Source organism: Penicillium solitum (assembly GCF_028829755.1).
Source record: "Penicillium solitum strain IBT 25940 chromosome Unknown utg000001l_segment0_segment0, whole genome shotgun sequence".
Lineage (NCBI taxonomy): Eukaryota > Fungi > Ascomycota > Eurotiomycetes > Eurotiales > Aspergillaceae > Penicillium > Penicillium solitum.
The window spans coordinates 2724992-2746308 of record NW_027072121.1 but is presented as its reverse complement, the minus strand read 5'-3'; the positions used below and the strand labels follow the sequence as shown (position 1 = coordinate 2746308).

The following is a 21317-nucleotide window of genomic DNA, read 5'->3' as shown; positions in this document are numbered from 1 at the left end:
CAGAGCTGGGCTACATTGGAAACTAGGAGATACCAGTTGTGGAGATCCACGGGCACTTGATAAATCTGGTATGTATATCCATAGATGCTCACTCGATCACACTAATATGGTGAAAATTCAGACCCAATATTCTCTTCTGTATATTTTACTGGGGATGCTCAAAGGGACTCAGTGTTTTGTATCACGATCTTAAAGGCATAGACGGAATCCCATCACAGGATAAATTACGGCTGAACAAGCTGTTCATGTTCCGAAAAATTGCAAAACTGGGCCCGTCCGGGATATCCAGTATGTTATCGTTAGATCCGACGCTGTTTGCTGTTCTACTAAAGCCCATCAGGAGAATCACTGGAAATTCAGACATCCCCCTCGATGCTTCCCATATGCCAACAGGCCAGACGCCTTTAACATCATCCGGTGTCGCTCACAGCCTTCCATTCTCCAATGACCTTGATTTAAAATGTGAAAATAACAAAAAGAAGAAAATCCACTGGCAGGATAGACAATGCTGGGAGCATGGCTGCAATGGCCGAACCTTCTCGCAACGTTATCATTTACTCCGCCACATGCGCGAAAAGGATGCAGAAGAGAAATAAGTGATATGCTCTACGTGTGCTCAGGCTTTTACTTGCAGATCCCAGGATGGTATGTTCATGAGAGAACAGTGCCAGGGTTGCAGCATCCGTTGGAAATCAGAGCAAGCTCGCGAGCACATTATTCGCCGAAATGACCCGACTGATCCGTGAGTTTAGCTGTAACCTCCTCGAAAATGAAATTAGCTTACGGAAAGGCAATGTTGTTTTTTCCCCGGAGGTTCTCGTGCACCATGGGCGTGTACTTCCGAGCCGGAATATCAAACTTCGGTCAGGCTGTGGCATGCGCAAATGCCCACACAGCCTGCCACAAATGCTTATCTATCACTGAACTCCATGCCAACTGTACCAAAGGCCTTTTCTATGACCGCTCAAGGTCCCAATGGAATCCCCACTATTCAATATTCTCCAACAGCGGTTGCAAATCCCCAGGATCACATGCCGATGTTGCTTTCCGAATTTGCTCCATCTTACGAATGTACGCTATGTTCCCTTGGTCATGGCACCCTCCTTCAATGACTCAACCGCAGAGCCCATCGTGGTGAGTCTCCAAGATGTCAATATTCCCATGCCTGATCTCCAAAAACAGAATCCGGTCAATACACCATCAATTGTCACCATCCCTACCATCAACCCTTGTGAACGAAGCCCGCAATGTCGACTGATGATCCAAAGCTCGTCCCAACTGACGAGCAGGGCGAGCTCTTCGGCCAGCTCCTAACAAAGGTACACCCAGAAGAAGTGTTGAAAAAGAAACACTATACACCCATTTCGGCTCGTGGCTATGGCTCTCGTTGCGCCGCTGGTGGGGTTGTCCAGTACAGAGAATTTGTGGAGAGCCCAATGCCAAATGAAAACACAGCAAGACGGCAGGCGCTCGTTCTAGATTGCGAGATGGTCGGAGTTTCAGAACATCGCAAAGAGCTAGCCTTTCTAGTGGTCGTGGACCTTTTCACCGGAGATGTTCTCATCAACAATTTCGTCCATCCAACCAATATCGTCCGAAACTGGTTCACCCGATCGAGCGGCATAACATGTGCCAATATGAAAGCTGCGGTGAAGGACAACCTCGCCCTTCGAGGGTGGAAAACAGCGCGCGAAATGCTCTTTGAACATATGGATAGTAACACTATCCTGGTCGGTCACGCCCTCCATAACGACCTGAACGTCCTGGGGGTTGTACACCCCACAATCATCGACACGGAAATCCTCACCGCTGATGCCGTGTTTCAACCCCTTGAGAGACCCTCCCGGAGGACTTGGAGCCTCAAGACCTTGGCCAATGACTTGCTTGGTCTGAAAATTCAACGGGGAAAGCGTGGACATAGCGCATTGGAAGATGCGATGGCCACTAGGCAGGTGTTACTTCATTGTATCAAAAGCCCCCTCGACCTGGAAACTTGGGCTGATGGATTACGAAGTAAGGAGCCTCCCAAGCCTGAAGAACCGGTCAACGAGGAGCCGGAGAAGGATCCTTGGCTTGATTAAGTTCATAAGAAGATTGCTGATGTTTTCTTCGTGGAGTTAGCTCAACCTGTCTTCTAGGCCCGATGCAATATGTCAAATTGATATACGTCAGCTTTCGACAGAATTAAAAATGCTAAGCTAGATTTCTTAGGAATATTACAATCGGCTTTCACACCTCTTTATGTAATGTTGGGGATATGATGTCAAACAGTTGGGCGTCTTTGTTGTATCTGCGTCTTTATCTAGGTGGCCTGAAACTAGAAAAGGCTATATACATATCAAAACCACCACATATCTCTGGGATTCCATATAGAGCTATCTATCCCCACAGTTCACAGACATTAGTGAGTGTCCTTTTTTGGTTTCATAGCCTGCTATACAAATAGGCAGATGATAATTTCGCTTCGCTCACCCTCTATCAAGGTATCATCGCAGTTCCTCGTAGTATCATCATTCGCTACAGATTTACTCGTCTTGGCATACACAAAGACAAAATGACTGCTCTGAGTTATTATTCTGTTGTCTGCATGTGGATTTATACAGGCAATAAGCAAAAGTCTGCAACCTTGTCGGGGTATATCACATGCCCTTTGTCATCGTTGGGTTACCTGTTTTCATCTGGTTTATGAAGCGTGCTAGCTGTATAATTAATTGTACATTTGACTCGAATCTCTCACTTTATTTCCTATTTGTTTACGTTGATCCCTCGAATACTTCTTCCTTTCTATACTCATCTCATCTCATCGAACCTTAACTTCATCTTCTACTTCTACTTTCCTCACCTCAGCAACACGTTTACCTTCTACAACAACTCCCAATTAAGCCCATGATAACGGGTAACACCAACCCCGTTCTCGAATATAACACCAGAACAGCAATTATGGTTGATACAAAGCCCATCCTCATACTTGAAGATGAAACCAACCCCATTCTCAACCCGGAGAAACAGGAGCGGCTCTTCGACCATTCCAGAGCTGCGTTCACCCGAATGGCCAGTTGGAGAAACATCACCTTACGACAGTGGATAGCTGCCGCCGTGCCCCTCCTCGTTGCCATAAGCTTGCTCTTGGGATCTTATAGACTGACACCGTCCCAGTTTCCATTGAGTGATTTTCGAGTTTCGGGTCTCAGACTCGACCCCTCGAGTCTCGAGTCCCAAATCCCCTTGAAAATGCTTCATCAACAGCCAGCGTAGCTCAATGGTAGAGCGTCAGGCTTTTAACCTGAATGTTGCGGGTTCGACCCCCGCCGTTGGCTTTTCATTTTTCATTTCTTTCTTTTTTTTCCCATATCAAATATAATAGATATATGGCTGGCTGGTTAACGTTCATGGTGTTCCATATCATCCCTAGTTATACATATAAAAGTCTCTTGCACAAAGTACATATGTGTATGCATTTTACCGTCCTCATATACAACTAAGACATTAGAAAAGACATGGCAAGGTCGTATAAGCGACTGACTATTCTTGTAAATTTGTACATGGAAAACTCAGTGGCACAGTTTAAGCTGTTTTCAGCCCCTATATTCAGCGGCTGCGACACCAGTAAGGTAGGGGAGGGAGGACGAGGTATCTATAAAAAAAAATTGAAAAGATGAGAGTCAAACGTTACCAACTATTTTTGTCTCTGTATAGAAGATTTCCTTGTATGGTTCACGGTTTTTATCACCTTTGTATTATGTATATGTATGAGAACCTACTTCCTGCCTGTTATTCATTATCCTTTAGAAGGTCATAACAATTAAGATCTTTTTTTTTGGCGGAGACAGCCAAACGGGCCATGCAAACGGACCATCCAAACAGAACACCGGAGTGTTATCTTACATATAACCCCTTGTATTGTCTTAAGCTTAGGGACAGTGTTTGTGATATTCCTCTCTGTTAATGACGTTGGAATTTCGGGTCTCCCAAGGGTCCAAACTATATCCAAGTTTCGAGTCCCAGTCTCTAGCTGAGTTCCGATATGTAGACAATTTGCACAACTATTTAACAATAAGAGCCAGCGTAGCTCAATGGTAGAGCGTCAGGCTTTTAACCTGAATGTTGCGGGTTCGACCCCCGCCGTTGGCTTCAATTTTATTAAATTACTTTTTTTCCCTTTTTTTACTACGAGCAATAATGAAATGAATATATTTTTTTTTTCCCAAGGTTCCCTGCCCCCCATCACATACATACATGCATCACGATATAGTTACATGGATATAACTCAACTATACTCCGTATTATGTATGTGTATTGTACAAAAAGCAAATATGTACATAGTTCACCTGTGCCCTGTGGCATGGATGGATGCTAATGTATATATATATAATCAAAAGGGTGCACGTACTCAAAGTCATCGACACCAAAATAGCTAAAGATAAAAAAACCTATCAAAATTGGACTGTACCTGTTACACCTATTATTCCAAATATCGCAAAAAGTCATGTATGTAGGTAGCCTACTATACTATCACAGACACGTTGGCCCAACACTAACTACTACGTGGGCTAAATCAAGTTGGAAACCTGCATAGGTACTTAGTGCTATATATATATTTGTTGCCCAAAAGATCGACGGCAGAGGTTTTTGTAGAACTACTACGTATCCATAACCAAGGAGATATGGGCTATGTGATCATGGATATAACCACCATGCTCTGTGCTTTCATTCTCTTTTTGTCGGTATCATTCCGGTAGAATTCCATTGTCCGTGTGGCAAGTTGAGACGACTGCTAACATCTATTTCTCCTTCATCGGCAAATTTTAGGCTGGGCCACAAAGGGAACGATATAGGTACACATATACCATATCCAAGGCCTAATATATGATTACCAATGCTAAGATTTTAGACAAAGGGGCATTGCCAACTTCTATAGCGTTGGCATGACATCTCAGTCAGGGCTGGGAGCCCTCCAGGGCTGGAGGGCAGCAATAATATTAGTCAGCCGTAACTGACGACACAGCAGTCACCCGATGTGAATGGACTCGATTATTTCTACCAAAAGTCATAAGCAATTTCGCCTTGACAATTTATCCGCAGTGCGTGGAAAAGAACACATGTATGACAGCCTTCATTCATGTACCCCCCTCCTTTTGATCGACACAGCCGTGGTATCCACTTGAGATGAGTGACCTCCAGAAATCATTTGCCAAGTCAAAACTGGCCAAATTTCCACCCGAAGCACCAATGCCTGAATCAATGAGTTATTCAGAGGACGCATGGGAGGATGGCTCTTCGGCTTCCTCGCTGTCGTCGACCGGGACGATGGTCCCGTCACCCACGCGCCAGCTATTCGCCCGAACGGGCCGACGGTTCGTTTACTTCTCCAATCTCCATGAGCTCAAATTGGGATCAATTGGTTATGTGGTCCAGCCGATTTTCTGACATAAGGCTAACATGCGACCACAGACAATCATCCCAAACTTCTTTGACATGGACAGACTTCTTTGACCAGGAGCTCTTTCTTCCAGAAGATGTGGATAATCTCCATATTGTACACCATGTCTATTTAACACCGCCAACTGAATCAGGCCCGCTTTTTGTCATGCACCATGGGGCCGGTTCATCTGGACTTTCCTTCGCGACGTGTGCGGAAGAGATTCGGAAGATCCTCCCAAAGGCGGGGATTTTGTCACTAGATGCTCGAAGCCATGGACGCACTGTCGTGACTACATTGGACAGCAAGACGGATGACAACGCTCCTTCCACGGCAGCGGCAGCCCAGGCTGAATCATCCGGGCAGGTTGAGCTCGACCTCAGTCTTGAGACCCTGAGCCGGGATCTAGTCCATGTGATCTACCAGACACAAACCAGGATGGGTTGGGAGAAGCTCCCTGATATCATTCTGGTTGGACACAGTCTCGGTGGTGCGGTGATTACAGATGTCGCGAAGAAAGGAGATCTGGGCCCGAAGCTGTTGGCATATGCGGTGTTCGACGTAGTTGAAGGTACGCTGGGCTTCTTGGTTTATGTCTATCAGATACTGACATCTCTTTTTGACAGGGTCTGCAATGGATGCCCTCCAGAGTATGGAGAAATATCTTTCGACTCGTCCCACCCGATTTCCATCCCTGCTATCTGGAATTGAATGGCAGTATGTTTCCCTCCCGACTATCCTTTCTTCCCATAACGACTAACAAACACCACAAGTACTCGCTCCCGCACAATCCGGAACACCACTTCCGCTCGTGCCTCGGTTCCGTCCCTCTTATACGAAGAAAGCGAGCCCAGCGACCCGTCCCGTCCTTGGGTGTGGCGCACCAACCTCTCTGCAACGAAACCTTTCTGGGAAAACTGGTTTGTTGGATTGAGTAGGAAGTTCCTCGATGCTCGAGGTGGCAAGCTACTACTACTTGCTGGGACCGACAGATTGGATAAAGAGTTGATGATCGGGCAGATGCAAGGTATGTGCTTCGAATACCCCTCTGTCAGCTGTTTATAATCATTCGTCATCATGCTCACTTTAGTGTTACAGGCAAATATCAACTCCAGGTCTTTCCCGAAGCAGGTCACTTTGTCCATGAGGATCAGCCTGCAAAGACTGCGCAGATTCTGGCGGACTTTTACCGACGCAACGACCGGAGTGCATTGGTGCTTCCACCCAAGGTGGCGGATATGCAGGCATCAGCCGCGATGAAGAAGGGAACTGGTGCTCCTGGTGGCTCAACGGGGCACCTCAGATAGTACCATGATTTGTCTCAGTGTTTGAAATGAGATATGATATCCAATGAAAGGCCGGCCGTTCATAGATGTCAACACATGCTTCTCGAGAAAATAGGTGATCTACAAGGCTCTTTCTCTAATGCGATTACGTCTACAATTGATGGGATTTAACCACTCTCATGTACGGAAACAAAATCATATGAGCAGAAATAGTCTCATTTTCAAACGGATTGAGAAGATCCTTGGGCCCAAGTCAACTCGGCCACAAAGGGCAGCCGGAAGTCCAGTCTCCAATCCGAAGCTTCATACCATCCCGCTGCGATAAACATTAGAGCAAGGAAACAGGGGAAAAAAAAAAAAAAAAAAAGCTGCCGGGCACGGTAAAACGTTCGTGCCCCTCCATCGATAAACACCGAGAATCAAGTTTTCGAGATTCCGAACGCCACCGGAGTTCCATCAAACGGAATCATCATGCGCGGATCGTGAAAAGGATGTGATAATACAAGGGGGAGTAAGGGTATTCTGAGAGAAAAAAAAAAAAATAGCGTATGACGCCAAGGAATACGGACCTAAATGCTTTTAAGGCAAATAGGCACCACCAGCGACCACCAAATTCATATTGGTGAACTTGACCTTGTAGACGGGAGATTTCTTAGTCGGGAAAGCGCTGATTTGGTCAGCCGTGACAACGACGTCCTTCCCCTTCTTTTTCTTGGTCTGGCTTGTCGAGGGGTTTGCGGCTGCATCAAGCCTGGTTCCAGTGCCTGTTTCACCGACGATACGACCACCCTGAGTGGTTTCCTGGGAACCAGCAACATCCCAAACTCGCACGGTACCATCAGCTCCACCGGATACCAGCACCGTGGACTCCACGCTCCAGCTGACAGACCAGATTCCACCCTTGCCGTGGCCACGCATGCGCTTCAGCAGTCTACCAGGAGCCAGGTCCCACAAGATGATGCAACCCTGGTCATCGGCGGATGCCAGGAGCTTTCCATCGCGGCTACACTCCATCGCGGTGATGCTGCCAGTGTGGCCAGTGAACATACGGACAGCATTACCAGTCGAAACAGCCCACATGCGAACAGTGTGGTCAGAGCTGGCGGTGAAAATGTATGCCGAGTTGGGATGGAAGCAGACAACATCAACATCATGGTCATGGCCGACGAAGATACGTTGCTGGCGGATTTGGTCACTCACCCACAAACGGGCGGTCCGGTCAGATCCACCGGAGACAAAGTAGTGACTGAAGGGTCCCCAGCTTAGGTCCCAGACAGGGCGGTCGTGGCCCTTGTAGACGACCATACATTGCCAGCTATCAAGAGACCAAAGGCGAATAGTCTTGTCCATGGATGATGAAAGCAGCCAGCGTGCATTGGTGGCGACCTTGTCATCCCCTGAAAGGCCTTCGCGAGCAGATGCGCAGGGCTGGAACGCAACAGCGGTGATGGGACCAGCGTGGCCGATAAGGCGGCGCGAACTGGCAGGTGGCGAGTTATCAAGGTCAGGATCAGCAGCTTGAATGTTTGTGCCATCAAGGCTCCAAATTCGAATATACGACTGCTGGAATCCGACGGCAACAACCTGGCTGTCATCTGAAAAGTCCATGCAAGTAACCCTGTGGATTTGTTAGCAAAGCTGTGTTGAGAAGACTGTTTAGCTGAACATACCCATCGTAAGTGTTGTGGAATGTGAACATGCACACACTAAGTCCAGGACCGACACCACCTGTGCGAGCCTTGATCTCGAACCGGTCGCGATGTTCCATAACCTTCTTCACCTCAATCTGAACGTCACGAGCAGTAGACTGAGGGAAAGGAAGATCTGCACGATTAGGTGCTTCGTCGTCATCTTCATTTTTAATCATTTGGTCGAACTCTTGAATGAGCGTGTTACGGCCAGCGGCAGGAGGTTGTTTCGCATCTTCTTCGGCTAGTTCAGCCCGCACGTCCTCCTCCAGAAGTTGCTCCATGGGGAGTCTTCCAAGCTTCAGGCGGGGGAGTGTGCCGGCCATGGCCGGGTTGTCACCGGTATAAGCCGAGCCGGGGTGGTGCCCTGGAATGCCTTCATCCTCAGCCGGGAAGGTCTGGTCCGCACTGATCTGGTTCAACATGGCAGCGAAACTGAATCGGTCATCTGTTGCTCGGTCCAAAGTTTTCACCGAGCAAAAGCTGCTGAGAATGGCGTTCATGACAGAACCTCCCTCTTTATCCTTGCTCTCCAGGAACTGGAGAAGATTGGTGTAAGCGGGGTTGCTCAACACAACGCGGTATTTGTTGTTGCGGTAAAGCTTAGCAACGGAGTTGTCCTGCAGATGCTCCGGCAAGCTGATAGGCTCGAAATGGCGGACGTCGTCGGTATGCTCAGGGAGGAACATGTTCTTGTTGGTTTCAAAGAATGACTTCGCATCCTGAGGATAGAAGGAAGTGACCATATTGAAAAATGAATAGACAAACAACGGCCATAGAACACGCCGAAGTTCAGGCTGTGAGAGAATTAGCATCGAGTTGTCAAGTGGCTTCTTGTTTGTCGCACCTTGTACAGATCAAGATTTTCCTCAACCCAATTCTTCAGTAAATCTAGAAATGTATTAGTTGGTATGTTGAATCACCTGGTGGAATAACCAGCTCACCAAAGCCCTGTCGAGTTTTAGGACGAGAGTCCTCCCCCAGCTGAGGGAGCGGACGCCCATCAATCTCCTGGTTGGCAGACTCCATGCGCAACATTGCCTCTGTACGGCTGTAGCCCTTCTTGGCCAAATAATCAATAACCTAGAAAATATCAAAAGTCAGCGTACAATTCAACCCAAAAGTATTTGAGCAAACAAAAAAAAAATCACAAGACAAGCAGGGCGTGATGGGGGGAGTCTAAGTGAGCAAACAGACAGCCTGGTCACGTTCGCGTCTCTCCTCAGGGGTGAGGGGTCGCAAAGGCTTCGCGATGGGTGAATGCGGCACAGATTGCGCTGGAATCACATCAGCCGCAGGCACATCAGTCACCACTGGCTTTTGTCCCTTCTTGGTATTCTTGGCCTGCGGGGGGCGCCGGCGAGCTGCGCGCCGGCGAGAAGGCTGCCAATCCTCGTCTCGAGTTGGCATAGCGACAGCAGCTCTGGTGGTATCTTGCGAAAGCGGTGTGTGTCATGTAAAGATGAAAGAAAAGTATGGGTTGACAGATAAATGATAATCGTGAAAGTGTGAAGAATGGTTGTTGATGAGAACTGCGTGAAGCAAATTGTGGATGACTCTTGAGTTGTGATGCCTTGGGTGCTCAGTCACAGACCTTGAACGCGCGTTAGGCAAAAACAGCTAGATGCCAATGCCCTTCGAGGTCTGTGAAATGAACCATATTGTCGGCATTGCAGAGAAACTCGCGCGGTCCTCCGTCACGGACTTCCGTCACCATCCACAGGCAGCAATGACCAATGGACGAGGAGCTCCTGGCCTTGTCGTATCAACCGAATGACCAACGTTGTCGTGCGCTATCTTGGGATTTCAATCATGGACAAAGATCATCACCCAAGAGCTGCAATAGATAATGAACAGGGTGCTCGAGGGCTCGTGGCATATTCAATATCGTCGGCGTTGAGGCAAAACGCCTTAGAGTCCTCTGTCTTGGATCTCCAGCATCACGTTCTGGGGGAATCCAGTGGAAAGGTCGCCATATATCAAGCTTCTCAAACTCGGCTGATTCCGAAACACATAGGACGGGCATAACGTGCAAGGAACAATCATGGCAAAGGGACAACAAAGGGGGACGAGGAGAACTTCTCGAACAACGAAAAAAGAAATCACAGCGGTACCTACTATTTGGTTCAAATTCTGCTGTGACATAGCACCGCTTGGTGGTGCACTGGGTCCTGGAGTCGGTGCAGAATGAACGGGGGTTCCAGGTAATGGTTGCTGGGAAGGCATCGCCATCCCATTGCTGTTTACACCTGGTCCCATACTGCCACTGCGAGGTCCAGGGCTTGGGGCCCCGCCTGGTGCCGACATAATCGACAACTAATCGACAACAACTTCGAGACAGATCCTCAGATTGCGGCGGAGGATGGCAACAGAGCAGGGTTGCGTACAATCGCCGGCGATTTATATGATGGACTTAGAGGGTCAGCTATCAGTGTTTTGTCTAATGTATATAGCGCCCAAAGGTATATGGGACTTTCAGCGTTCAACGATAGAATAGTGGATTTGATATCTTGAATTTGATATCCCGACGAGCTGGGCTACCTCACCGCTTATTAAGACCGACCTCCCCAGTTTCCATCACGTGACTACAACTAACAAGCACCCCAATCTCCACGGCGATCTCGATCTCTCATTCTACAATCGAAAAGCCGGTGGCATTGATTTTACAGAGCAGCTATTTAATTTCTTTCTCTTCGTACAACGCCCGACCAGTCAACATGAGAGAAGACGCACCGCCGCAAGAGCTACCTGGCTTTACCTCCGCCGATCGCATTCGACAGCTGAATGATATGGACAAGGTACTACGGTCATATACACTATCAAGAACCATTTACTGATTCTTATTCATTAGGATATTACCAAACTTCTCCAATCTGCTGGTCTCGCGATCCAAGCTTTGACCAACGCCAAACCGGGCCCCTCTTCCGTTGCACCAGATGGATCACTCGACTCGCACAAAACGCGGTTCAAAGAAGCAAGCGCAAAATACTTTGCGCTTCTCTCATCAGCCGATGTCTCCCTCCGCCGCCAGATCTACTCCCTAGAGGAATCATCTCTCGTAGGACCCGAGAGGGCCTCACGCGCAGGGGACACAAAAGCTGGAGCCAGAAACGAAGGAGTCGCGGGGGCTAAATCGCGAGCTCCAAACTCACTGGATATCAGTCGGCTCAATAGCCGGAAGGATACAGTTGGAAAAGATAAGGAGGCTGAATTGTGGGCAGCTGCTCGTCAATTCGTTGAGCAGATGCAGAAGCCTTCGGAGACAAGCAAGGACTCTAGGCCAGCGAATGAAGCGGAGGACATGCAGGTGGATTGAATGATGTGCTATCTGTTAATTTGGCGCGATTGATTGATTTTGCTTCATGCGTTTTATGATACCCCGGGCTACATGCCACCACTGGCAAGGAAATTACGAATACAATGAGTCCCATTGGAAGATACATATATTTACAGAGTGCCAAGTACATATGTAACCAATCCCAGGCGCCAAGTGTGTATAGATCAGCGTTCAAGGATATTCACAGAACTACGCTATACAAAACGAAAACGCAACGACAGGTATAGTTCATCGGCCTAGCCAAGCAGGATATTTGTCGGAACAGTAAACATGGCTACTTCTGCATGGACATGATCATTTCCCGCTGGGTTTCCCGGTCTCTGTTCGCGTCAGACAATGGGCCCAAGCCTAGGTTCATGTTAGCATATTGCAACGGCATAGATATTATGTGCATCCACTTACTTCGGAGCTCGCCAACAACATCCTTCGCCTTGCCGAAGTAAACCTCCTCTGTAATGTGAAAGCCTAGGTCAGCATAAACTCCTCAAGCCATTAAATGGTGACGAGAGAAAGAAACATACGTAGCAAGTTTCGCATCTTCAACTCCATATCCTCCACCAGTCTGCCCACATTAGCGACATGGCTAGCATCGGACTCTACAGGCAGGTCAACTTCCACCTGGCGAGTCATGTTCCCGCTGAGGTCCATATCACCAAGAGCCTCGGTTTTGTTGGCCAGGTGGAGTATAACGGTACTAGTGAGTTTGTAGTGGGACATGCGAGCGCGGTCGGTGGCCTCGAAAACGTGAATGCTGTCCCATTCGCCGGAGCTCTGGGAACCCGGGGTGACACCTAATCAAGAGACACAGTTAGTCGCAATCCAAAGCATAGAAAGTAACCCGTAGTCAGTCCATAACACACCCTTCTTCAATAGAATCACGCCGGCAAATCCATCGTCCAAATCCCAGAAATACACACTCCCCACGCCTCCCTCATAGTACAGCTCGCGGTAAACATCGAACGACTCGTTGGCGGCAACCTCGAGCTTGCGCACTCGCTCACTGGGCACGGTACCATCCTCGAGCGGAGGATCAAACTCATTGCTCCATGGTGACCGGTAGCTATCGCCGTCGCGGTTGTAGTCGCAGAGTAGATAGTCGCGGTTGCTCTGCGGGCAGCGGCGAATTTCCAGGGGCTGGTCAACGGAGGAGAGGAGGTCTTCCGTGAGTTCGGGGACGATTGAAGTGATGGCTTGCAAGTTGGTCTTGGTATCCCGTGGGTTCAGGCGCCGAAGGAGGTCGCTGCAGAAGGGGTGGTCAGCTCACTTGTCTCCGACTGCATGGGGCGGGGTTGCCTCGGGGTCTGGGATTGTCAAGGCGGGTGTCATGGTTGGGGGGCAAAGGGGTCTGTAGTGCCATATTGGTTGCGAGATGGGTTACTCACAGCGCGCTGTCAAATTGTGCATCAGCCATGGTTGCGAAGGTTGGTTGTATACCTGTTGCTTGATGAATGGCGGTGTTGATCTTGGGCGGATGAGGTGCGTGTATATTTCGGGCTGCTTGCGTGGCAGTACGTGATATCTATAACAAGCGCACTATATCAACTTCGACAGTATCTATAAGAAGACGAGAAAAGACTACACAATCGTATAGCTACATATACGCGTATTGAAACTTTCTTTGATTATATTATTCTTTATTGTGTTCGATTCTGAATTTATCGTATGAAATACGCTCACTCTGCAAGATCTTAGTGGGAAAGTCAGATCATTATCGGATTGTTGGATCTTCAGGGTTTTTGCACATAATGGAGAAAATAAATTTCGATGGATGTATGTAAATGGAATCTTCTATCTCTTAAGGATACCCAGAAGCGAGACTCATCTCCTCCTGCCACCACCTTGCAAAGATATTCAACCTTTCCGTCCGTACCCTAGCCATCTCCCTCCCCGTGGCAGTCTTCATCATCCCCTCCAGCTTAACCAACTTGTCCCCAAAATGTTCAATGGAATTATCCATCTCCCATTTCCCATCGACGCAGTACTTCTTCCCTACAGCTCCAAGGAAGGTAAAACACCTGCCAATTCCAACAGCCCCGATGGCATCAAGTCGATCAGCGTCCTGGACAACGCCAAGCTCGACAAACCCATCCTCATCAATCATCCTCCGGATCAACGCCGGATCCTTGCATTCAGTCGTATAAGAAACATGTGACACGATCGTCTGCACCCTGGATGCGAGTTCTGGCGTCGCACCCCGCGCAAGGAGCGCATGCTGCACCATCGTCGTTGGGTCGAGTTCTTCGCTTCCAGGAGCTGCATTCATCTTCGAAAGGTACTTTCTGTCACCAATGTCATGCAACAGTGCTGCAAGTTTGACAACTGCCCCGTTGTATTGTGTTGTCGGGTGCAGTGCCCGCTCTGCTTCCAGGATCTTGTTCGCGAGCGCTCCCACTCTGTGGACGTGTGCTGGGTTATGAGATGGGTCATGGCCTGACATGCAGTCTGTCACGAAAGCGGACATCTCGCTGAAGAGCGCTTGGAATTCTTCGCTGGTATCATCCATTTTGGGCGCTTTCAATCCGGTTGTTGGGAGGTTGGTGGGTTTTTCGGTCCGATGATACGAACTGAATGGTAGCCAGGACTTAGGCCAACGGGGCAAGTTGGATTTTTATAGCAAGGTAACTATTGGTTGCTATGTCCCCAGGCAACAGCACCATATTTCGAGGAAAAACACGGAATTTCCCCCGCAGTAAACAGATTTGGCGGTGAATGATACTCGACTCGTTTTTTTTTTTCGCGTCAACTCATAGCTGCGGAGATAGCCACGGGATGCATATTGCAATATTACGTTGTATGCAACCCCTGTTTCCGTGGCATTGTGGTTAGGACCAATAGGCTGTTGGGAGATTCCTTTACAAGGTCTTGGTTGAATGTGAGTACACCGGTTGAAAATTATTAACATTCCATTCAAAAAAAAAGGCTCGATATCACACGGAAGAAAGTAAATTATGTTACATGGCCGACAGGACCCCCATAGATCCAGATCAGGGATAGTCCCGTATGACCATGCCGAATTAAAAGGCAGTAGACCGAATACCTAATCCATCTTGCTTACAGAGCAAAGGCAGCAACAACCAGGCCGATGAGGCCAGCAGCGGAGGCACCGAGTTTGACATTAGCAGCAGCGTTGGCGGTCTGCTGCGAGAACCCAGAGGAGCTGGTAGCAGTGCCCGAGGAGGAAGAGTCGTCGTTTTCGTCGTTATCATTGCTGTCATTGTTGCCCGAAGCTGAAGGTTGATGTTAGCAGAGTTCCGTATTAACAAAAATGAACGTGGACATACACTTGGAATCAGTGCTCGACGAGTCGGAGCTAGTCTGGGTGGCAGTGCTGCTGGTACCAGTGGAGGTGGTGGAAGAGTGGGTAGCAGTTGCACCACTGCCATTGCCACCCCAGAAGTGCGAGTTGTAACAGGACTGCTCACACTCGGTGTACTTCTTGATGTCGACCGGAGAGCCAGTGCCCTGGGGACAGGCAGAGACACAGTTGTTGGTGTCATTTACCTGGTTATCGTTGGGACAGGGCACATGGTAGCACTTGGCTGTGCAGCAGATATCCGTAGCTTGGCCTAGAGTTGGGCTGGGTTAGTGTCAAGCTAAAGGTGAGAGTGAGAAAAGGTAGCTTACAGCTCTTTGCGCACTCAATCTCGGGAGTAGTAGTAATGGTTGAAGGGCTCACAGTGGTAGTGTCTGCGGCAGCGGTGAAAGCCAACAAAGCCGAGAGAGCAAGGATGCTGAACTTCATGTTGATTGAAAGTGTGTTAAGAAATGATTAAATCAACCAAGGGAAAAATTGTTGGTAAATAGTGACAGTGTATTGAAGAGAAGAGTGGCAGAGATGTTGGGTGGGGGAAGAGCAGACAGCGAAGTATTAAATATTATTGATAACAAGTCCACAAAGCAAACGGACGCCCTTGGCCCTGACATGGACTCTGCCCCAAAACAAACCCCAGAGATAAAAAAGGGTATACCGTAAATTCCCATTCGTGATGTCTCAGATTTAATCCGAGGATGTTAGAGTTGGCGCTTTGGCTTTGGCGGACCAAGCCCATCCAGGTGATGCACGACGATGATCTTACTTCCCCGGACAAGGATATCGTGTAGGATAATCTCCCCCTTTCCCCCTTAGGAAGGGGGTTTCTGGTTTGTCGCAAATTGAGACCCTGGGGGACAGCAGAACTGTCAAATTGGACAATATTGATTGACTTCAGGCATTAGCGTGTGAGCAAGGGACCTTTCTTTTTCACTGTAGTATATTGTCAACTCCTATTGGCTCTTGGGCGTGGCAGGAGAACCTTGAAAGCCACAAAGAGCAGAAAAAACAACCTTGAGGTTGTAAGTACTTAGTAAAGAGTACATTGTACACAATAATAGGGCTACTGTTTGTCAGGTGGAATATCAAAACAGAACATAAGGGGCAATGGGACTATGCAAATGTTCAATATGATATACAAGTGTGCAATTTGAATTCCTCAAGCACCGATCTAGCTAGTATACTCCCGTAATTCATTTAGGCTCAGCCATTCGAGAGACGAAGTGCATTCAAAGATTTGGCGCTTAACTGGGCAATACATAGGGACATATGCAAACCATACAAACATAAGCCCATCACCTGACTACGCGACGCGACGCGAGATCATTGCACTACGTATGTGCAATGGGAATGCCTTTCAACTATCCACGCGATGTCGACAGATTCCGAGTCGGATTACTTCGATGATGACGACTTCGTAGTCCCTGGAACCCCCGATGACCCCTCCCGTCCCGCAAAACGCCGCCGCGTTCGAAATCGCGGGGAAGAGCGCGAAGGTCAAGATGACGGTTCTTCGATCGACTCGTTCTCTGATATGGAGGATGATGATTTGCCCTCACGGCGCCGAGAATCACCTCATGGCTTCGAAGAATACCAGGATCGCCCTAAAAATAAGAGCTGTGTACTGAAGCAAGCTAGTGTCCAAAATGACATGTTCGTCACGCAACTCACCCAACCCTCCTCAAGCCCGGAACGAATACGGGGCCCGCGATGGCAAAAGCCCGTTGCAAAACCTTCTCCGCCAAAATTTGACACCAGGTTGCAAGATGGTGGTGGTGGTGGTGGTGGTGGTGGTGATGGTGGTGGACAGGACAGGGATTATATCCATGATGATGAGGAGTTGATGGCCGCTATCGCAGCTTCCTTAGATTCATTTGAGGAGGAGAAAACAACCAGAGGGGTATTCAATCCCCCAAGTTTATCAAACAATACTGCCCCCAAAAAGCTTGCCCCACCGGAAAAGACAAACACGCATATCTCGGCGGATGTTCCATTTGAGCTGGAGGACATACCTGATGGTGCATTTGATTCTTCGCCATTATTGTCACCAGTAGCACGACCAGTCCATCCTGCAGCTCATCAATTCAGTCAATCCCGAGGCCCAATTCGACAACCACATCTCAGACAGAGCACATTATTCGGCATGGTTGCTCCAAACCCTGAGGTCTTGGTACCGCATCAACAAGACTGGGGCCCGTCGGAGAAGACCGAACCACCGACGCAACACAAACTTGTCAAAGATGCTTTGGATACATGGGTCTACCCCACGAACTTGGGTAAAACCAGAGATTACCAGTTCAACATCACTCAGGCAGGTCTGTTTCATAATCTACTCGTGGCCTTGCCAACGGGTTTGGGAAAGACATTCATAGCAGCTACAATTATGCTGAATTGGTTTCGCTGGACGAAAGATTCACAAATTATTTTTGTAGCACCAACGAAACCCTTGGTTTCGCAGCAGGTATCGGCCTGCTTGGATATTGCCGGAATCCCACGTTCGGAGTCGACCATGCTCACAGGAGGAGCATCGCCGGGAATTCGCGCCGAAGAGTGGAAATCAAAGCGGGTGTTTTTCATGACACCCCAAACACTGATCAATGACCTGAAGACCGGAATCGCCGACCCCAAGCGAATCGTGTTGTTGGTCGTTGACGAAGCTCATCGCGCGACGGGTGCGTATGCATACGTGGAGGTGGTCAAATTCCTTCGGCGCTTCAACAACAGTTTCCGCGTTCTCGCACTTACGGCAACGCCGGGCTCAACCGTCGAATCAGTACAGGCGGTTATTGATGGCCTGGACATAGCACGTGTCGAAATCCGTACGGAGAACTCGATCGACATTCGCGAGTACGTTCACGCTCGCAATATCGAAATCGAAATATTTGAGAATTCAGATGAAATGATTTTCTGTATGGACCTTATGTCTGCTGCCTTGCAGCCCTTGCTTGACCAACTCCGGACTCTCAATGCCTACTGGGGACGTGACCCTATGGGACTGACTGCGTACGGTCTCACAGTGGCGAGGCAACAATGGATGCAGTCCGACGCTGGTCGGAATGCTAATTTCGGCTTGAAAGGCAAAGTCAACTCCATTTTCACTGTTCTTGCTAGCTTGGCCCATGCCATCGATCTCCTCAAATACCATGGCATTGTGCCATTCTATCGCCATGTCATTCATTTCAAATCAAGCTCCGAGGGACAGAAAGGCGGAGGTGGAAAATACCAAAAGCAAGTTGTACAAGATGATAGTTTCAAGAAACTACTCAGCCATCTTGAACCATGGAGTAAGAATCCAGAGTTCATTGGCCACCCGAAATTAGAATATCTGAAGTCGGTGATTTTGAATCACTTTATGGACAGAGGTGAAGGGAAAGAGTTGCCTGACGGCACTGGTCACCCTGCCACTCGTGTCATGATCTTTGTGCATTTCCGCGACAGTGCCGAAGAGGTCACGAGAGTGCTCAAAAGATACGAGCCCATGATTCGGCCTCATGTTTTCGTGGGTCAATCAAGCGCCAAAGGCTCTGAAGGCATGGACCAAAAGACACAGCTCAGAATTATTGAGGATTTTAAGAAAGGCACATACAACACGATCGTTGCCACCTCCATCGGCGAGGAAGGATTGGATATTGGAGAGGTCGATCTGATCGTGTGCTATGACTCGTCGGCATCGCCCATTCGCATGCTGCAGCGCATGGGTCGAACTGGCCGTAAGCGGGCTGGTAACATCACTCTGCTATTGATGAAAGGCAAAGAAGAAGACTCCTACATCAAAGCCAAGGATAATTACGAAAAGATGCAGCAAATGATTGCCAGTGGTGCTCGGTTCACGTTTCACGATGATCGTTCTGCACGCATCTTACCCGCGGGTGTCCGTCCAGTGCCCGATAAACGAAATATCGATATACCCCCGGAGAACTCGCAGCGAGAACTCCCCGAGCCGAAACGCAGAGGGCGAGCGCCAAAGCGACCTGCCAAGGTATTCCATATGCCTGATGATGTGGAGACAGGGTTTACTCGAGCCTCGACTTTGGGTGGTGACAAACCTCAGAAGAAGAAAGCCACTGCACCCAAAAAAGCAGCCATCCCCAAAAAGAGGCCCCGGACCCCCACACCCGAGCCTGTGGATGTTCCATCGGTGGAGGATGTTGTTCTTAGCACGAGTGAGCAAAATGATCTTGAACATCATTATCAGAACATCGGTGCCACTTCTCCACAGTTCATCCGATTCCCTCGCAACGACGCCTTTCCACGTTTGCAACTCATCGAAAGACCTACAAAGAACGTCAAGCATGGGTCTCTCACGCAACGCATGGTAAAAGCTTTACAGAAGATGCACGAGGCCGGCCCTGACTGCGACCATCGATTCAAAGAGATCTTGGCCCGGGAACCCCCCTCGTCAGACGAGTCCAGTCAAACGGTCCGGGGTGATTCAAATAAGAAGCCTCGGCGCAACCCAAAGCCCTTGAAAACACCATCTAAAAATGCAGCTCGGCGAACTTCCACCAAGGCCACTGCAAACCCCGCTGGCGGGGACGTTGTTTCTTTGTTATCTCCAGATCGTGAACCCAAGCAGAAGAACGATCCTTTTGCCTTCATAGATGATGATTTTGGTGATTCTGGCTCTGATATTGAGCTGATGGATGCTAGCCTTTTGTTTAGTAGTGGGTCGAAACCCAAAGGTCCGAAACTGAACAGACCAATTATTGAAGATAGTGATGAGTGATGAAATAGAGACAGGCGTTGGATGCTATTTGGATATGGGAGGATCGAACATAGGAATGCCATCGCATACAGTTGATAATTTTTATGAAATCATTTAATTTTAAAAATATCTGTATTAGATGATTCATTTTATAGTGTCTAATAACAAAACGTGCACTGTAATCTGACTGCCAATGACTTGTCTCTAGTAATCCTGTCAGGACTCTGGTACTAGTTAACTAGTTAAGGGGTTGATGCCTAAAGTACCAGGCAGTGAATATAAAAAGGCCGCCATACCTAGATACCATCTGAACCAGGCTGTCTTTGAATGTGGCTGTAGCTGTAGCTGTATCATCTGCCCTCTTCTTTGTTGTGTTGGAAAATCTTTGTGGGAGACTCTTCTGGAGCTGAATGCTTCAAATAATCCCGTGCAAGAATACCTCCAACAATGCCTTTCCAACAGTGAGTGTGATCTTCTTGACGGGAGGAGAAGCCAAGACGGACATTCTCTCTGCATTGATTCCGTATAAGATAATAAAGTGTCGGTTGGAGTTATCGATGATTTGGCGGTTGATTACCCTTAGGTATGTGTCCGCCATGTAGGTTCGGCGAACTTGAGCTTCCTAGGGACAAATGGAGCCTGGATATTGAATGGCCAAATAAGACATTTTGCTTTGTGGAAGCTGATGCTTGTTGTCTTTTTTCCCCGTTCGTCTTTGATTCCCAGGCGCGTCGTATGAAATTGGTTAGGAATGTCTTGCTCATTTTACAAACCATGATTGATCTTAAGGCTTCCTGCTTTTCCTAGGTATCGACATATCGACACAAGGAGGCCTTAGGGAGTTGAGATGAGTGAGGTAGTAGAGAGTGGGGGCCGTGGAATGTCTAGGAGAAAGAAAGAAAGAGGAAGATAAAGATGAAAAGTCTTTATTGTGATAAAGTGCCCGTCAGCTTAGGGGATAAAAAGCGCAAACAAGTGAAATAAGAATGAGATAAGAATGAAAGTCAAGTAAGAGTAGAGTGAAAGATAGATAAAGGGTAGGCGTGGTCACCCTAAGGTACATCCCTAGGTTCTATTCATGGGCATTGTTGCTCTCCTACTCAGAGACGTCAATGAAGGGACAGGGAGCAAGCTAGTCCACATCTTCAACATTGAAGGCTACAACATCGAATGCGCAGACAAGACAGAGAAAGCCAACAAAAAGGGTTATGTGACCTTCCAAAGCACAAAATCAACTTCGACTACAACGACGCGAAACACACCCCGTAACCACAACAACCGGAATCCGAGCTCGAGATAAAAATCTTTTTCAATCACCCAATTAGACCAGAAGCCGGTGTCATCACTCAATACATCAAGAACCTGGCGATTGCGGCTCAGGATGACACATGGGACTGCGACGAAGCTGAGGCCACATACAGGGCATACAGTACTTAGTACCTGGATCGCCGAGTATCACGCATTTCTTTCCTGTCTTCTCAATTTCTTTTTTTCTGTCCTTGAGCTATTCCTTGTGTGAACCATCGCCTACGTTCCAGGTCTGTGTATTTATGACATTTACTGTTAATTAAC

General features: G+C 48.2%; 10 protein-coding genes across 10 annotated transcripts; 6 read left to right on the top strand and 4 right to left on the bottom strand.

The window, feature by feature from the left end:
- Positions 1-1247: 1247 nt before the first annotated feature.
- On the top strand, positions 1248-2081 carry N7455_001035 (3'-5' exonuclease; the record flags this gene model as incomplete). The annotated part of the gene is made up of 1 exon (XM_040951205.2): positions 1248-2081. One exon carries the CDS (start codon positions 1248-1250, stop codon positions 2079-2081), a length of 834 nt encoding a protein of 277 aa, XP_040818456.2.
- Positions 2082-2940: 859 nt separating this feature from the next.
- Positions 2941-3255, top strand: N7455_001034 (uncharacterized protein; the record flags this gene model as incomplete). The annotated part of the gene is made up of 1 exon (XM_065603924.1): positions 2941-3255. One exon carries the CDS (start codon positions 2941-2943, stop codon positions 3253-3255), a length of 315 nt encoding a protein of 104 aa, XP_065462415.1.
- Positions 3256-5166: 1911 nt separating this feature from the next.
- ppe1 (putative ribosomal protein/carboxylic ester hydrolase (Ppe1)) lies at positions 5167-6726 on the top strand (the record flags this gene model as incomplete). The annotated part of the gene is made up of 5 exons (XM_040951658.2): positions 5167-5354; positions 5452-5990; positions 6046-6136; positions 6193-6446; positions 6518-6726. 5 exons carry the CDS (start codon positions 5167-5169, stop codon positions 6724-6726), a joined length of 1281 nt encoding a protein of 426 aa, XP_040817940.2.
- A 558-nt stretch (positions 6727-7284) lies between these two features.
- N7455_001032 (putative transcription initiation factor TFIID subunit) lies at positions 7285-9803 on the bottom strand (the record flags this gene model as incomplete). Its single annotated transcript, XM_040950957.2, has 5 exons — positions 7285-8323; positions 8376-9190; positions 9241-9284; positions 9338-9476; positions 9591-9803. The coding sequence occupies 5 exons, from the start codon at positions 9801-9803 to the stop codon at positions 7285-7287; spliced, it is 2250 nt and encodes a 749-aa protein (XP_040818124.2).
- Positions 9804-11110: 1307 nt separating this feature from the next.
- Positions 11111-11709, top strand: N7455_001031 (mediator of RNA polymerase II transcription subunit 11; the record flags this gene model as incomplete). The annotated part of the gene is made up of 2 exons (XM_040951131.1): positions 11111-11191; positions 11245-11709. 2 exons carry the CDS (start codon positions 11111-11113, stop codon positions 11707-11709), a joined length of 546 nt encoding a protein of 181 aa, XP_040818188.1.
- Positions 11710-12004: 295 nt separating this feature from the next.
- cap2 (F-actin-capping protein subunit beta) lies at positions 12005-13141 on the bottom strand (the record flags this gene model as incomplete). The annotated part of the gene is made up of 5 exons (XM_040951294.1): positions 12005-12078; positions 12133-12180; positions 12252-12521; positions 12591-12970; positions 13113-13141. The coding sequence occupies 5 exons, from the start codon at positions 13139-13141 to the stop codon at positions 12005-12007; spliced, it is 801 nt and encodes a 266-aa protein (XP_040818070.1).
- Positions 13142-13525: 384 nt separating this feature from the next.
- On the bottom strand, positions 13526-14233 carry N7455_001029 (HD domain-containing protein; the record flags this gene model as incomplete). Its single annotated transcript, XM_040951940.1, has 1 exon — positions 13526-14233. The coding sequence occupies one exon, from the start codon at positions 14231-14233 to the stop codon at positions 13526-13528; it is 708 nt and encodes a 235-aa protein (XP_040818502.1).
- A 548-nt stretch (positions 14234-14781) lies between these two features.
- Positions 14782-15472, bottom strand: N7455_001028 (uncharacterized protein; the record flags this gene model as incomplete). The annotated part of the gene is made up of 3 exons (XM_040951740.1): positions 14782-14957; positions 15012-15296; positions 15355-15472. 3 exons carry the CDS (start codon positions 15470-15472, stop codon positions 14782-14784), a joined length of 579 nt encoding a protein of 192 aa, XP_040818047.1.
- A 940-nt stretch (positions 15473-16412) lies between these two features.
- On the top strand, positions 16413-19766 carry mph1 (3'-5' DNA helicase; the record flags this gene model as incomplete). Its single annotated transcript, XM_040951406.2, has 1 exon — positions 16413-19766. One exon carries the CDS (start codon positions 16413-16415, stop codon positions 19764-19766), a length of 3354 nt encoding a protein of 1117 aa, XP_040818021.2.
- Positions 19767-20823: 1057 nt separating this feature from the next.
- Positions 20824-21182, top strand: N7455_001026 (uncharacterized protein; the record flags this gene model as incomplete). The annotated part of the gene is made up of 2 exons (XM_065603923.1): positions 20824-21010; positions 21076-21182. The coding sequence occupies 2 exons, from the start codon at positions 20824-20826 to the stop codon at positions 21180-21182; spliced, it is 294 nt and encodes a 97-aa protein (XP_065462414.1).
- Positions 21183-21317: the final 135 nt, after the last annotated feature.